Source organism: Alligator sinensis, unplaced genomic scaffold (assembly GCF_000455745.1).
Source record: "Alligator sinensis unplaced genomic scaffold, ASM45574v1 scaffold632_1, whole genome shotgun sequence".
In the NCBI taxonomy this organism is placed as follows: Eukaryota; Metazoa; Chordata; order Crocodylia; family Alligatoridae; genus Alligator; species Alligator sinensis.
In genome coordinates, this window is record NW_005842408.1 from 994,551 (window position 1) to 1,011,919 (window position 17,369).

Consider the following 17,369-nt stretch of genomic DNA (forward strand, 5'->3'; position numbering starts at 1 on the left):
GCGGAGGCTGGAAGGGAGAGGGAACTAGGTCTGACCCGGGCTTTTTCCACGGTTCCTCTCCCACTTGCAGCCTCCACAATTTACGGTTTAGGAAGTTCCGATTCAGAGGCTGTACCCCAAACTCCTGTGCTCAGTAGCTGCTGTTAGACTTTTCCGCCAAGAATGAATCTGGTCCCTTTTTGAATCTGGTGAAGCTGTCAGCTTCCAGAACATCTGGTGGCAGCGAGTTCTGCATTTCAATTGCATGCTGTGTGAAAAACCTCCTAACTACCTAAAAACTAAGTACTAGTTTCATTTTATGACACCCTGCCCCAGTTCTTGTATTGTGGGAAAAAGTAAATAACAGATCCTGATCGACTTTCTTGTCACCATTTAGTATTTTGTAAACCTTGTCATGTCCCCCGCCCCTGAGTGTCTCTTTTCTAAACTGAATAGGCCCGGCCTCGTTAGTCTCTGCTCTTACGGAAGCCCCTCCATGCCACTCATCATCTTTATTGCCGTTCTGTGGACCTTGTCTGTGGACCTTGTCTTCTGTCCTTTTGAGGCGTGAAGGCCAGATCTGGGCACTGTCTTCAAGGTGTGGTCGCACCACGGATTTATAAAGGACCATCATGATCCTGACGGTTTTGGTTTACAATTCTTAATAATCCATAGCATTGTGTTTGGCTTTTTGACAGCTGCTGAGCACTGAGTTCCTGTTTTACTGACCTGTCCACAATGACTCCCAGATCTTTCCCGTGTGGTAACAGCTAATGTAGAGCCCGTCATAGTGTCGGTATAGTATGGGTTATTTTTGCCCATGTGCATCACTGTACACCGAGCTACGCTGAATTTCATCTGCCATTTAGTTGCTCATTCATTCAATCAGGCCAGATCCTTCTGTATCTCTCACAGTCCACCTTGGTCTTTACCACTTTGAATATTTTTGTCATCCACAAATTTGGCCACCTCGCTACTCACCCCCCTTTGCAGACCATTTAAGAATGTTAAACAGCAGTGGTCCCAACACAGCTCCCTGGGACACTCTGCTCTTTGCTTCTTTCCATCCTGAAAACTGGCCATTTATATAGACTCACTCTTTGTTTTCTATCTGTAAGCCAGTTTCTAATTCATAAGTGAACATTCCTGTAACTACACAACTTCATTAAATGCCTCTGATGGGGGCCCTTGTCAAAGACTTTTTGGATGTCCAGCTATGATGTCAACTTGATTGCCCCAATTCACTGGCTTATTGATACCCTTAAGTCTAGTAGGTTGGTGAGGCATGATTTCCCTTTGACAAAGCTGCGTTGATTCCTTCCCGCAAGTCACGTTCATCCATTGCTGATCAGTTCTACACCGGCCTGTCATTCACTACATCTCCTCTAGAGCGGTGCTTCTCAACCGGCGGGATGTATCCCACTGGTGGGACACAAAGGCTGTCTACATGGGACGTGGAGAGGTGGTGACCTCACCACCGGCACGACACCCGCCCCCGCCCCCCCACTCATTGTTTATCATGGTGGGTCCAGGGTTTTTGGGACCAATGGTTGGTGCGATGTAAGGTGGAAAAGGTTGAGAATTGCTGCTCTAGAGCCTTTTTTAAATATGGGAATCTCATTGGCAAGCCTCCAGTCCTCTGGTACTGACAGTGTTTTCAGTGATGGCCCACGCAGTAGTTAGGGGCTCAGCAGTTTCCCATCTGAGGTCCTTCAGGACTCTAGGGTGAATGTCACCAGGTCCTGGTGATTCGTTCCAGTTTAGTTTTAGCAGTTTCCAGTATGACCTAATGTATTGAAACCCTCACTTGGGTGAGCTCCACTGACTTGTCTCTCGAGAGGAGTGGGTCTGGTGCGGGAATCTCTGTAATGGAATCTTCCACAGTGAAGACGGACACAAAGAACGCGTGTAGTAGTTCCTTGGCAGCGGCCCTGCAGTCCGTTAGCGTCCCTTTTACACCCTGGTCATCCAGAGGCCAAACTGATTCTCTGGCAGGTCTTTAGCTTCTAATGTACTTACATTTTTATTGTTGCCTTTTTGTCTCTAGCAAGTTTTTCCTCAGATTCTTTCTTAGCTTGTCTTATTACAGTTTTATATTTGACTTGCCAGAGTTTATGCTCTTTTTTCATATTCCTCATTAGGATTCAACTTTCACCTCTTGAAAGAAGCCCTTTTTCTGCTTATTGTCTCTGTAACTCTGTCATTAAATCATGCTGGCTTTCTTTTGGTCTGCGCTCCATTTTTTTTTGGATTTGCAGTATACATTTGCTCTGTGCCTTCAGTATGGTGTTCTTAAGCACTTTGCATGCTGCATACAAGTTCTTCATTTCCTTAGTGATGTCGTATGACTTCTGTCTAACTAGCTTTCCCATTTTAACATGATCTTCCACAGTGAAGACGGACACAGAATGCGTGGGGTTGTGAGGAACTTAAAAAAGGGTTGCAGACTTCCTGGGGGTACGTGCGGTGGCGCAGGGAAGTGGCGCACAGTGCTGGATGGCAGCGGTGGCTGCTGCGTGCGAGCTCATCCAGCACTCGGGGTCATGGTATCATAAAGTTTGAGAACCCCTGACCTACAGTTTTTTGGACGGTGTTTCAAAAACCAAACCAAAAAACCAACAACAAAGGGAGCTAGCAAAGCAATGAAGAGTGAGTTGCTAGCAGTAATGAACTAAGATGAACTTTAGAGATCTTTAGATCTCAAACTTCTATTACTTGGTTAAATATCAGCAGCACATAGCTAGGACCCCAACTCGAGGAGGCAGCTGGCAGATTTTGTGAGCAGACTGCTGGGTCGACTGCCACTTCTGTGGGCTTATCGTGGTGGGAGACCCACAGCTTTGATTGGCTAAGGGGCTCTGGTGGCCCTGCCCCCACACCACTGATTGATTGGTGGAGAGGGCTGTCTGTCATTCACTCCAATAATTGGATGACGCTCCAATAATTACATTCTATACCTGGAAAATAGATACATATGTTATAATTTTCCATGTGTAGAATCTGATTATTGGGGGGCTGTCTTAAATTCTGAGTTGTCTTGGAAAATATGGTACTTGGAGAGAAGGAGGAGGTAGGATTAGTTAGTACTGTATCATCAACCTAATGTTAACTGCCTGTTGCCTTGTCCGTATGAATTATAGCAGTTCTTAAAATACATGGGGGTTTTCTGTGTTTGTTTTTGGTTTTCTTAATCTGATGGGGTGGCAGTTTAGTATTTTTATCTTTTACGTTTGGTTATTTGATCCCCAGCTCTTTCAGTGCACATCGTTGAACTGCTGCATGAAACGAGACTGCTTTCTATGTCGAGGGGCCTTCAGAGACGGAAGAAAAGATTGCGTGGTAATGCTAACACCGAGGGGCACTTAAAACCCAGGACACCCCAGTGTCTTGTTGTTTCTTGACTCTGGAGGATTTCACTTTAATTTTGGAAGGACTTTGCTTAAAAAGACACCACCTCATGATAGGCTCAAAAATGATCCTTTTTAGCTTTTCACGGTATTATTGTGGTGTATTTTTTGTAGCACACTATTTTTGTAAATGAAAAACATGGAAAAACAAAACGTTTTATGAAGGATGATTTGAGGATGGTTGCAGTAGAATAAATTTTAGTTAAAACCACTGGACTTTGCATAACCCACTGGATCATAATATCAATTGAAAATGTGTTTAAATATCTAAGATAAAAAACCCTGCCATTAAATAGTTGGTAATGTCCTTTTTCATTGTGTTTTGTTTTTTGTTTAATACTTTCTAAGAAGTTTGAAATAACATTAATACTGAATTTTGCTTCTGTTCATTTCCTTTCTAATCACCTTCCCCCCCCTTTTTTTTCAAATGGAGTTGAAGTAAACACTTTCATTTGTACTGTGCTATGTCATTGCTAAAAATCTTTAGTTTTTCAATCATCCAGGCTAGGAGGTGGGCACTTGCCTGTTGCAGGCCTCTCTTTTGGGTCCTGCAAGAATAACGACTTGGTTTTTAGTGAATTTAAGATTCTAGATGTGAGACTGGTTTTCTCCTGAGGAAATTCTACACAAATCTTGACATTCCCATGAGCCCAGACGTCCAGGGAACAGGATATGATCGCCCCCTTCAAAATTTAAGGTAACATGAGCCAACAGACATGAAAGTTATGGCCATGGTTGCTTTCCTCTCATGCTGTGTTCAATGACTATAGCCTGTGCGGAAGGTAAGCACATGCACAGTACTCAAAGCACTGCGAGACCATGTGAGAACTCCCTTTTCTCCTGGCTCTTGCTGTACCTTGCATTGTAGTATTGGTGCTTCAGCAGTGGTACGTCGGACTGGAAACACCCGTTGTTTTATGTAGCGTGCGGGGTGAGGGCTTGTTTACATGCACATCAGCAGTGAGTGCATGAGAAACTTATCTTTTTTTTTTTTTTTTTTTTTTGAGGTACTAAAGATATCCTGTCTTCTGCTGGTCTGCTCCAGTGCACTTTCTGGTTGGAGTACTTCACTGTTCATTATTCTTTGGAAACGACATTAATACTCTGGCAATAGGTGCAGCTACAAATGTAGGCAAGGACAAATGTTGTTCAGCATAATTTCAGTAATGGTGGTGTTAATATTGCAAAAATAGATGACATATATAAATAAAAAAACACACAAAAAGAGAGGAGTCTAGTCAAATAAATGTATAGATGTTGAGATGTGTATGCAATAATGAAATTGTAGTCAAATATCTCCAAATTGAGTAGTTTCATGATTTTTTTTCTTGCATGTAGTACTTAGCAGCTAGAAGCAAAATATGAATTTACATCTCCTTATATCACATTTCCCAGTACTAATTCTCCCAGTTACAGAAGTATGAACTCATGGTGGTTTTTAGGACAGTACTAGCCAATTGCCTGTCAAGAATGATGGGGGGTGGGGAGCCCATCTGGGTCTGCTCCCTCCTTCCCTCCTGCTGCTTAGGGTCTGGGCCCATTCCCCCCCTCCTGTGCTGCAGCAGTGGGGGGAGGAGAGGAGTGGGCCTGGGTCCAATGCGGGGGAGGACCAGGTCCGAGGGTGGTGAGAAGCCGGCTTGCCACGAGCTGGGGGGTGGGCAGGGGGAAGAACAGTGGGCCCAGGCCAAAATTGGAGCGGGGATGGGAGGAGCGAGCAAGTTGGGGATGGGGGAGGATGTTGGGACCAGGCTGATGTGGGGAAGAAGGCCCGCTTCCTTATACCCACTTGTGCTACTGGATGGAAAGTGGGTATTTGAATTTTGGAAGCATTATATTAATTTATAATTTACAAATATATCATTAATTTATACTTGCATTTTAGTCAGTATTTTCTTACAGCGTATTAAAGGGCTATATACATATATATGGCTTCCAAACTCTGCAGAGCATAGCTATATCCCAGTATTATGTATGCTTTTGCTGGAGGCATCAGAAAAAAATCTTAGCTGTTTCACTTGCCGATAGATTTGGCAAGCAGGCTCTGCCTGATTTCTAAGGAGCAACAAAAAATACATTTGAAGGAAAGGGAAGGTATCATATTGCTAGATGGGATCCTTGTCCTCAGTAGAAATGTAAAATTTCTGGAAAATTTGAAGATGCAGGGAGAAACTTCCTTCCTCCCCAAACTAAGGTTTTTAATACACCTCAGAAATTTACTGGGGGCCTCCTGGGGCTGTTGCAGCAGCAGTCCTGCCGCATGGAGCCTGGCGAGCTGGTGGAGTGTGGCTCTGGCCGGCTAGGCTTCCGTTTTGAGTGACAAGTATGCACCACTCTTTTTTTTTCCCCACAGGTTTTTTTAACCCTGAATATCCAGGGTTCAAAACCTCCCCTGCACTGCTGCCTTGCAGGACAGAGAACAAGTGAACGTGCAGATATGTCTGTGGTGCCACGTACCTCACAGCTGTGCTTGTCTGGACGAGTCCCAAGTGTGTGGTCTGTTTAGCAGTTGTGAACGTCATAGCGATACTGCTATCTTTTAACTCTGCTACCTTTGAAACTTGGGTCTAAGAGGTATGCATGTGCAGGCTGACAGCAGAATTGTTTGTGAATGAATTTCTCCACTTTCATTTCTTCTCGACACCAGTGGAGATGCAGTTAGATTTCTTGGCTGGCTTTATTTTGGCCGAGAGTTGAAGAATGCTCCAAAGAAGTGATGGGTCTGATTCTCGTAGCACATGAAGAGTCTGCAGTCAGTTGCTTTTGCAGAGAGTTCTCCTGGTGAACCCAGAAGTCCTCATTACGACGTACTGTCATACGTTTTCAATCACTTGGAGATTTTCAGTGATCACTTACTTAATAAGCCGTGTTTTTACTGCATTTTTAACAAACATCATTCTCTTTCCTATACTATTTCGCCGAGAAGCTTCAGTGTTACCATTTTATTCCTTTCATATTTTCTTGCTTGCTGCTTTTTCAAAATTATAGTTACCATATGAGTAGTTTTAACACATCTTAAACTTACTTTGTTCTTTTATTGATCCTGCTCAGTGGCCAACTTGATGAAATTATCAAGCAGCAGGTATAAGCAATGGGAGACACGTTTTATCGTAGGAATGTGTGAATATTTGTCCGTGTCCATCATGATGTCTCATGCTGGTTTCATATTAGCAGTTTGTCAGCAGAGCAAATCCTTTCATACTTTTGCTCTTCCCTAGGACTGCAGAACATACCAGTAGTGAAACTTGTGAAGCATTTCTTAATGGGGAAATGGTTCAGAGCCTTACTTGGTTCATGCGGTCTCAGCAGTCTGGGATGTGGGGGGTCATGTGTTGTTTTAGAGCAGCAGGACTCCTGGGCCAGGCTTTCTCTGGAGTTTCTTTTTGATGGCTTCTCACAAGCGCAGCAGTTCATTAATGTGGTACTCCCCGCTGACGTTGAGAAGTAGCCGGTCATGATTACCCTTCATTGTTCTGAAAAACCTCTGACCATTGCCTTCCTGACTGATGCCGTTTTTGTGAGTTGGAGGCTGCTTCTGTTTACTCCGTTTGGTCTTGGCATCAAGGTGACCCCCCTGTCTTGTTCTGGAGCAGGGACTTCTTACTCCGGACTTTTTGCGACTTGTTTGAAAGGAATCCACAATTCCAAGCACCCTGGTCACCCATCTGTCTGCCTGACTGCTTTCTCATGCGCCAGTCTTCACTGTGGATGGCAGGTACTGACCAGTGCTTGATGCCCGGTTCTCTGCTCTGTACTTGGCTGCTGATTTGTCTGTCATGCCTTGCCATCTTCCACCACTTGTTAAGGTGGGACAAACTCTGGGGCATTTTGACCTTGGTTCATCCTCAGTGCTGATTCTTCCTTGCTTAAACTCAGCTGCCAGTGTTGCCACTACGTCTGTATGGATTTCCTCTGGGGTCAGGTCTTTCTCATGGAGGTCTGGTCACTGCTCTGAGTTCACTCTTCTCCATTTCTTAATTTCTGGGTGATTGATTCACTTTGATGTGTCATTGTACAATTCTGCGTAGCTTGAAAACTAAATTGCTAACAAAGAAGCATATCAAAACAGTAGTACTTTGATCTGTGAACTTGCTTGGGCCCTAGCACAGTAATTGAATTAGACTAGATGAGGGGTGGGCAAAATACGGCCTGTGGGTTGCATCCAACCCACCAGGCAAATTCATCTGGCTTGTAGGTGCCCACCAACTAATTGTACCCCACCCAGCCCATGCGCCTCGCTCCCACCCTTGCCCAGCCAGCACACAGCTTCTGGGCAGGACTGCTGCTGCTGCTGCAGCTGTCGGCCGCCCTGCTCGGCTTCTCTGGCATCCCGCTTGCTTCAGGCAGCAGGTAGGGAAGGGGCCGGGGGGGAACTGCAGCTGGGCCGGAGTGTGGCGCATGGGGCTGGGGCTGGCAACAGCATGGAGCCTGCACCCAGGGGGAATGTGGAGCTCAGGCGGGCAGGGTGTGGGTGTGAGGGGGGGTGTGGGGTCCCCCCGCATGGCGCAAGGCTCTGCTGCTGCCAGCAGCAAAAGCAGCAGGCGGGGGCTCTGAGTGCTTGTGGCTCTGGCCAGCACTGGCATGCAGTAGCCAGGCCGGCCCGCCGCTATCGTGCGGGGCTCCCTGCGGCGCACATGCAGCTCCTGGCACTCGGGTGCTGCTGGGGGGAGCCCCACGTGACGGAGCCGGCTGCCTTCGCCGCTCCCTGCCATGCAGGTCCCAGGGCTGCGCTGGGAAGCAGGGGCAGGGCGCCACCGGTGCCAGGGGCTGTGTGCCGTGGGAGGGAGTGTGTGGGGTCCCCACAACCCCTCCCTCTCTCACACCCCACAGATGCCATCCCACACACAGCATGTGAGTAAGACTTCAGTTCTGAGTTGTGATGCAATCCCCACTGTATGGTACGCAGGCACAAATCGTGGCAAAATAACGCAGGTCATACAGGTAACATATGTTCTAGTAGGTGTTTGACTCTTAGTGTATGATGGGGAGGTTTTCTGGCTCTAAGATGGCAGCCCTCCCCTCCCAAAAGGAGCATTTCTGGGGGGCAAGGGGAAGGATTTCTGGTGGCAAAGGTCAGGGGCTAGGGGGTGACCAGGAGGCGGGGTGCCTGTTAAGGGGCGGAGCTACCCTTGCCGCCCTCAGTAGCTCACCAGAACTTAAGTGGCCCTCCAGCTGAAATAATTGCCCATCCCTGGGATAGATACTTTCTGAATAGCCTCTTACATGAGGGTTTTAATAGCCCCGGTTTCGCCCTGCCACTTGCCTCCCCCACTGCTGCCTGCCCCTTGTCCCTTGTGCCTGTGCTTGCCTCCCCCCTTGCCCTCTGCTCGTTCCACCCTCTTGCCTGTGCTGATCCCTGCTGCCCACCCCCTGTACCTGCTGTCCCTATCCCCCACCCCTCACACTTCCCCCCAAGAGAGAAAATTGGCACCAGAGGCAGAAAACTGTGCCGGTTCAAGCCTTACCTTCTTCAACTCTGGACAAGTCCCAAAAGAGCAGCTTTTGGTAGGAGGACTCAGTGCCGTAACAGCAAAAAAGCAGATTGGTGCTCATTGTTTGTGGTCCAGGAAAAGTAGAAATTTCAGTTTTAAAAGGTATAAAACATAAATATCTAGACATTAATGTTAAATAATGTGCTTGATGAAGATACTTTAAATGGGTTGAGACTTAAAATTGCTGATCTGGACCTAGTGTTGGAAGGAACAAGCCTCTAGCCTTTCATGATTGGCATGACATAATAGCATCGTTCTCTAGAACGTGGTTGTCGGGCATCTTCATGCTGTTATATACTAAACGAGGTGCACAGACAGCTCCTGGATGTCCAGATACAGTAGTGTTGCGTTTTACAGACTGAAAATGTACATAGAAACCAATATTATAATTTACTCATTGACTTCTTTTAAAAAACAAGCAATCCTTCAATTTTTCTGAACAAGAAGGCAGTGCAGAACAGACCAACTAATTCCATTATCAGATGGTTCCCATACCTTCCATGTTTCAGTTGCATGTGCTTCCTGGTGTCACTGGTGTGGCGATAAGACCACAGCTAGATGGGCGTGCAAGGAAATGAGCCCTTTTGAAATAAACCAGTCTGCTGTGATGATTGTGCGTTCTGCTGCAAATGGCATGACTTAACTGAATAGTAACAGGATTAAGAATAGATGCCCTAGATTGCTACTGTAAAACACTTACAGAAATAGCTTTCTCCTATAAATAATGTAGTAACCTTCTTAATGTGGCTAATGCAGAACACGGTTAAAAATTAAATTCTCTCCTAAAGTATCCAGTTGTATTAGACCAGTGGTTTTCAACAGTTTTTCATTTGCAGACCCCCAAAACATTTCAAATGGAGGTGTGGACCCTTTTGAATTGCAAGTGTGGTTGTTCCCATGCTTTTGATTGATTGCAGTCACCTTTCATAGCGCCCTTCGGCATAGTCTGCAGACCCCCAGGGGCCCACAGACCACAGGTTGAAAACCACCATATTAGACTATATCCTGAATCTTGCATATAAAAAATGCTTGATTAAATGTTGATTAATAGTAGTGACATTCATGCAGAGAACTCTGATATGGAAATATATAATAATAAGAGAAGGGTGATGTGGAAAATGAATAAGATACAGGAGACTTAGTCTTTTTTGGCTTGGATAGTTTCTGGAACTCTCTCTCAGAAACACTCTCATCCTCCCCTTTTTAACTCTTCCAACCCAGTAGTGCTGAGAGCAAACATGGTTTTGAAACTAGATGTTATGTAACCAGTTGGTCTGAATTTTTGAGTGATCGGATGTATATAAAAGTGAGATTTAAGTACAGTAATGGTACTGCTGCTGTTTTCTGTATTGGTGGAGAACATGATCTTTTTGTACGAATCTTCTGGGTCGTTGAGTCCACACCCCTCACCACTCCCTGGGCACCCCCCCCCACTCTCCCAACATGTGCACACACCCCCATACACCCCTTGCCAGTCCTGCCCCCCCACAGAGCAGGACATGCAGGGAGAAGATCACACTTGTCCCACTCCTGAACACCGCTCCCGCTCACCCAAAGCCCCATAGTGAGTTTTGGTGAGTTGTGCGGGGGACAAGGGGTGCTGACCCAGTCCATGACAGCTCATCAAAACTCCCTATGTAGCCCTTGGGCCCAAATAGTTGCGCACCCCTGAACTAGATGAACGCAAGTGAAAGGACGATGCAGGTTCTAGGCATATATGTGGGATTATGGCCAAAAGCCATCTAAAATGATAGATGTATGCAATTCCACTGAATTGAATTAATCAAACATGAAACTTAAATGTAGTATCTAGTAGCATCTAACTTGTCTTTGTTTTTTGGTAGGAATAATATAGATTAAGTAAAAGTTCCTCATCTGTGTCCAATTCTGGGTGCTGCGCTTCAAAAGAGACATGGAGAATTATGAAAGGGTCCAGAGAAGGGCCACATGCATGATTAGGGGCCTGGAAGACAAACTTTATGAAAGACTAGGGGATCTGGGACTGTTCAGCATGGGGAAGAGAAGACTGAGGGGGACTTGGTGGCCGTCTAGAAGTATGTAAGGGGTGAATATCGGGAGCTGGGAGACAGACTGTTCACTAGGGCGTCCCAGGGGAGGAGACAAGGAGCAATGGCCATAAATTGTCTGAGCATGGTTTCAGGTTGGATGCAAGGAAGAAGTTCTTTACGGTAAGGGTGACCAAAACCTGGAATAGACTTCCCAAGGAGGGGATGCAGTCCCCAACATTGGAAGTCTTCAAGAGGAGACTGAACAGATACCTTCCTGGGATCATTTGATCATTCCTGCCCAGAGCAGGGGGTTGGGGTCGATCTTTTGAGGTCCCTTCCAGCCCTTCATTTCTATGATTCTATGATCTGCTTGTCCTGATCAGTCTCAAAGATGCTGTAATTTGCAGCTAACTTTGCTGTGCTTTAGGCAGATCTATGGCAGCCCTAATAATAGTATTCCTTTGCATCTCTTTCACAGTTAATAGCCTTTCAGTAGTTTGTCTGGAACGTGTACACAGTCTAAGAATGTTCTTCAAGTTTGATTACTTTTAGTCTTCGTTAAGCACAACATTTATTTCCAGAAAAGGTTGTGAATGTTCTTTGTACCTCCATAGCTGTTAGTTTTGTCTTTTTCAGTTATTGCCTGATGCTGGTAAATTAAGTAAGCAACTTTTTGGAAAGTAAAATAACACAGGAAAATGCTTCAGCTGTCGTTAAATGCTGTAGCTTCAAAACTTATGCTGATACCCTTGGACTCTGACACTATAAAATTACTTTTTTTAAAAAGAAAACACCCCTTAAACCCCCCCCCCCCCCCTAAACAACCCAAAATAGACAACAGTGGGTAATTTTAGGGGAAAATATACATACAACTTGTAACAAAAAAAAAAAAAAATCAAAGAGCGCAATTAGAATCTTTATCTTGGGTAAATTGTTAATTTTTAGTATGCGAATTGGTAAATCAGTCTTTGCTGCTCTTTCATGAAAGGAACATTGCCTTAATTCTGTATCTGGAATGGATCAGAACCAGAACAATGTTCATACTTGTGCAGTTGTCTTAAGTTTACTACAGACCAAACTAATAGTTTTATTATGAAATCTGATCGCTGAACCTTTTTTGTTGTTTTTTTTTTTAAACATTTCTAGATATTCAAGAATTTTATGAAGTGACCTTATTGGACAATCCAAAAAGCTTTGATCAGTCAAAGCCATCTGAACCAGTACAGCCTGTGAACACTTGGGACTTCTCTAGCCTTCCAAGCACAACCGTGACATCGGAAACACTGCCAAGCAGCCTTAGCCCAAGTGTAGAGGTATCATATGAATTGTCATAATTACATTAATTATTGATCATGCAGTGTAGGATGATTACCCTGTATTAAGTACTCCCTGCTTTATGAGAAGTTACACAGTTGGTTTGAGGATATCAACTTATTTATAAGTTTTGTTTTCTAGTCTTCCTCCTTTTTGTCTTAAAATTTCCTATGGTTATAAGTACTGCATTTACCTGACTCAAAAATGACTTAGAATTTAAGACGACGTGGGATCCTAGACACGGGGTAATTGCATCCTAGACATAGGAAAGCAGTGTGGGGGGGCATGCAGTGGAGAGCCAAGTGGCAGCAGGGGCAGAATTTAGTTAAAAATAAAAAAAGAAAGGTCCACCTTCAGCATAGCAAAAAAGGTAGCTGTGGGATATCTAGATTCTTTACTAGATTCTTTGTTTAAAAGGTCCTGAAGTGGGGTGGCAACTTCTGAAAATATTCTGCAATAGACTTTTCAAGAAGCAAGGAACCAGTCAAGCCAGGTGATTATGTAACGCAATGGCAGATGCATTTGATGTTTTCACATAGAAAGGATCCATTTGAACCTCTTTTAGTTGTGTCCTAAATTACCTGTAATTACTCAGGGGAAAATAGAAATGTCACTGTAGTCAGATTAATGAAAATCTGCTCAACATGCAGGAATATTTGAACAACGTATGGATGGAAAATGCTGAAAATAGGCTATTATGCAAAGCAGTGTTATGCATTGAGCCAATTTTTTAATGTTGAATTTGAGTAATTCTCTTAAAAGAAAAATGTGGTTCAGAGACAGACCACAAAAATGACTGGGCCTATTAATCATGTATGTTTTTCCGTTAACCAGTTGGAAAGAATGCAAGTGATGCGAGTCCTTTTATGGGAATATAGGTATTCTTTGCAGAGTTCACACGGTTGGTTGATAAAACCTAATTGAGTAGATAGTATGCTTAAGCTTTTGTAAAATGCTTGACCTAGTACCATGGGACATTCTGATCGCTTGCGTTGTTCAGTTGTAATTTTCAAAAACAGGCTTTGAAAGGGGCTGAGAACTCAACTCGCTTAATGGAGAATCATAGACTTGCAGGTGTTTCTAGGGAGATTCTTCAGGGATTGGTGGTTGGCCTGATGCTATGCTATATTTACATAAATTGTCTATAAGAATTTAAAATTACTGCAATGACAAAGATTGGAGTGGGAATAAAGAGGATGTGATCCAGTAATACAGAGCAGTCTGAATCGCCTACTGAGCTGGACCAGTAAAATGCTGAACTTCCAGGTACGAGGAGTGTAGGCTTTTAGGGAGATGATGAGGGAATGTATCTTGCAAAGCCGCAACTGAATAAAAGGTTTAAGGGTCATAACGAACAACTGCACATGTGTTTCCAGTGCTGTGACAAAAAGAGTTAAAGCAATCTTGGGATGTATAAAGACAGGAGTGGATTCATTTTACCTATGTTTTGATGCCTCGCTGAGTTTTCGTCAAGCTTCTTTTCAGTATCATCGTTGTGTGTGCTTTGCATGTGCTTAATAAAATTTGCATTTGCAAGCATTCGTATTTAAACAAAAATGCTATAAAAATGAACTGAAAATAGGGTCTTGTGGCCTGACTTGGGTGGTCAGGAATTAGATATTTTATATCCTGCTTTGTCTCAAGTTTGCGTGGCGTGGGTTGTGTTACCTGTCATTTTTGGACCTCGCCTTGTGTAGCTCAGTTCAATTGTGAAGTTCAGTTTTGAACTGGAAATACTTTGCACAGATGTAAATGACTGCACATTGTGCAACACGGAAGAAAAGAACTCTGTTTTTTATGGTGGTTTTACCAACTCTTATTTTATAAAATAGAGTTGAAATAAAATTTTGGGTGGTGTTTCTTACAGTTCAGATAATGTTTTAGAGCATTGAGTATTTGGCACCTGTTTAAAATGGGAGTCAAATTCAAGTGATCCCATAAAATCTTTCAGAATCTATGATAGGCTAGCTCCACTTAAACTCCACTTGTATTTTTGCCATACTTTGAAGTCTCTCTTTTGGAACCTTGCCCAATAAAAAGGTAATTAGATTTGAGGAAAATGGATACAAATTTGTGACTTATGGCTGGAAACTAATATAAATGCTACTTTATTTTACTAGCAAAAAAAAAAATTATAGATAGGAATGTCAGGTATGATTTAGGTACACTTCAAGTTTTCAGCTGGTGTGTGTAGATAAAGAGACCGGATCATCTAATCTTATGGAAAAATGCATATATGCTTAATGGAGAATTATATGTAAAAGTATCAAGAGTTTTTTTCTTAATGTTTTTGGCTTTCTTTGCATAGCACAGGCATGGCAGATATGTGCTTTACATTACATTACTGATCATTTTGGTTCAGTTACCTCAGGGGTGGCTAGCCAGTGGCATGTGAGCCATAACTGGCTTGGACAGCCTGTGTGGGGCACATAATGGATCAGGGAGGGGGCAGGTAGTACGGTGGCAGAGCAGGCAGGGAGCACAGGGCAGGAAGCAAACAGTGGAGTGGGAGAGGGCAGGGAGCAAAGAGCAGAGCAGCATATTGGGCAGAGGAAGGGAACTGGAATTGCACTTGAGGAAAGTTCAGTGCAAATTTGTGACATTCCTGCAAAAAGCGTGGCCCCCACTGATTTATTTATTAGATTGACATGTCACCTTTTCTAACAAAGGCTTAGGATGACTTAAAGTGGAGAAGAAAATAATGTATAAAATGAGCAAATGGGAGAACAAGTAAAGTATAAAAAATAAGCTACTGAGAAATCCTTCCCCAAACAGTATCCCGAATATTTGAATATGGGCTACAGCTACGCTTCATGCCAGTGTCATCTTGAAAATCCCAAGTCTACTTTTTGCTTTGTGCAGATAGATTTTGACATAAATATGAGTAGTCACAGAGGAGAAACTTGTGTGCTTTGGCTAATGTAAAACATTTGCTCTTACCCGTAAGCACGTGAGTATGAAGAATGCAATACCCCAATCTCAGAATTATAGCACTTATCCTTCGAGTACAGAATCAGTTTTTTGATCAATCAGAAGTTATTTGTTTAGAGCTAAATAAATGGGTCTTTAAAAAAAAAAAAAAAAAGAAAAAGTAAGCACCCAGTTTCAGTTCATTGTGAATTATTTTAATGGAATAATATCATAATTCAGCACACTTGTGGGTAATAGACTCAGCCTTTCGAAATCCTGGCATTGGCTTTAAAATCATGAGACTTAAAAGAAGAAAGGTTTATTTTTCTGGTTCCTGAGTCTTTCAAGTACGTTCAGGTCCTATTCCTGGCATTCCTCGACTGAGAGAGCAGGAAACTTAAGAAAAAATGGAACCCCACATTTTCATATATTCTCGTGATTCCCGTATGGGGCCATCAGGTCAGGTGGGCAGCCAATTAAATCAGTCTAGCCAGTTATCAAACCTCATTGATTTCAGTTGTAAAGGAATTGCTTCCACGGTTTATTCATGCCTGCTTCAGTTTTGCAGTGTTGTAACAGGTTTTAACTTTGAGGGACTGGTGAAAATTTGTGCTGCAATTTTGTATGTACACTGACTTTTAACATTTAGGATTAGTGTTAATTCAGGCACTTCTATTACCAGAAACTGCAAATTTTTCCAACAGGGCCTCTCATGTTTTACTGCCAAGAATTCTTGTGACAAAAGCTGCCCTTTTTCAAAAGGGTCGTTATCTTCCATTGTTTTCAACTATTAGGTCACATACAGCTCTGAATAGAGATGGCTGCTGACTTCATTCCTTTTGGAAGAAACAGAAGATAGTCGCAGTTTGGAAAGAAGGTGATTCTTCCTTAGTTTTCCTAAAAGAGTATTTTAATGCATCAGACTCCTGATGGAACCAATCCAGCATGTGAAATGATAACAAAAAATGAAGATTAAGCTAAATATTTCTCTTCAAAATTAGTTTACCAGATCTTGAGAGGGCAATGGGAGGAAGAACCAGGGTTGTGCACATTGAAAGTGGTACTAGTGTACGTGAGCGTGTATGCTTGCTTGTGCGCGCGCATTCGTGTAGGTATGGGATGTGGCTGCCAGGAAATGCATGGAGGAAAACTGCAGCTGCTCCATCTGCTGTGGTGACTAGAGGTTAATACTTTCTATACTATGTTTTCAGATAATTGAAAGTAATACTGTTTCTTGTTTACTGTTAAGATAAAAAAGAATTACAGTTAAGTTTCAAGACAAAACATGTTAAAATATTGTTAAGACTAGGGGTATCAGTAAGGTGGAATATTTTAAGCCAAGTTGATTCAGAGTTAAATTTATCCTTACAAAGAATACAAAAAATGAGGGCAGTGGTTCTTCACGTTAGCCTGGCAATCCATGAAACAGCTGAGCAGGTAATATGCTGTTGTCAACATTATATTTTGCTTGTCCCATAAACCTTGACTTCAACTCTAACTCCTGTGATTGCACATGTTTTGTGAGCATCATGTTGCATGGGTGGGGGACCATGCTGTTGAGTTATTAATTAGCAATATTAGAGATGTGATAGGAAAGAGAAGTCACAGGAGGAGCTCCAATACAGGGAGTGGCTGAGACTCCCCTTTGGTGCCACGTACAGGGAGGGTGGCCGTTTCTGAGTGTGAAAGAACAGCTTGCTTCACTCAGCAGCAGAGTTATAACTGCAGATTGTGCGAGAGTGGAACTGAAAGCAGATCTGTTTAACTTGTGCTAATTTCTAGTGTAGGCTCGCTCTTCAGTGATGGAGGCCTAATTAAGTAACACCAGGTGGGACTCCCATCTACTCGAGTGAATGGTCACAGCTGGTAAGCTGTTGTATTTCTTGAATAGTTCACTTCTTGCCATTTCATGTCTCCATAAACTTTGAAGCAAAATTTTATGGTGATATCTTGTCTTAGACCAACTGTGTAGCTGGGTGAGATGTTAGACAAGCTTTTGGGTGCAAAGTGTCCTCCAGGTCCATAAGCTTTTGTTTTTTTGGGTAGGGAAAATTAGCTTTGTGAGTCCTTAAACATGTATTTGACTCAATATTAATTCATTCAGAAATTTTAATGTGTCAAAAACTGATTTGTGTAACAGTTTCATAGTAGTTTCATAGGGTCGGAAGGGACATGAGGAGATCATTTAGTCCGACCCCCTGCCGTGGCAGGAAAGAGTACTGGAGACAAAAGGACCTGGCCCGCTGTTTGGACAGCCATTT

The 17,369-nt window shown here is 43.3% G+C and overlaps 1 protein-coding gene across 13 annotated transcripts in view; it reads left to right on the forward strand.

The window, feature by feature from the left end:
- Positions 1-3,207: 3,207 nt before the first annotated feature.
- Positions 3,208-17,369, forward strand: part of DLG1 (discs large MAGUK scaffold protein 1) — a 272,859-nt gene continuing 258,697 nt past the window's right edge. For 10 of the 13 annotated variants that reach the window (XM_006029984.3, XM_006029985.3, XM_006029986.3 and 7 more), the window contains exons 1-2: positions 3,209-3,318; positions 12,031-12,197. In XM_006029984.3, coding sequence (XP_006030046.1) covers positions 3,279-3,318; positions 12,031-12,197 — 207 coding nt within the window. In that variant the 5' untranslated portion in view covers positions 3,209-3,278. Of the gene's footprint in view, positions 3,319-12,030; positions 12,198-17,369 lie in introns of all 13 variants that reach the window. The other 3 variants (XM_014522896.2, XM_025211513.1, XM_006029987.3) reach the window with 1 other exon arrangement.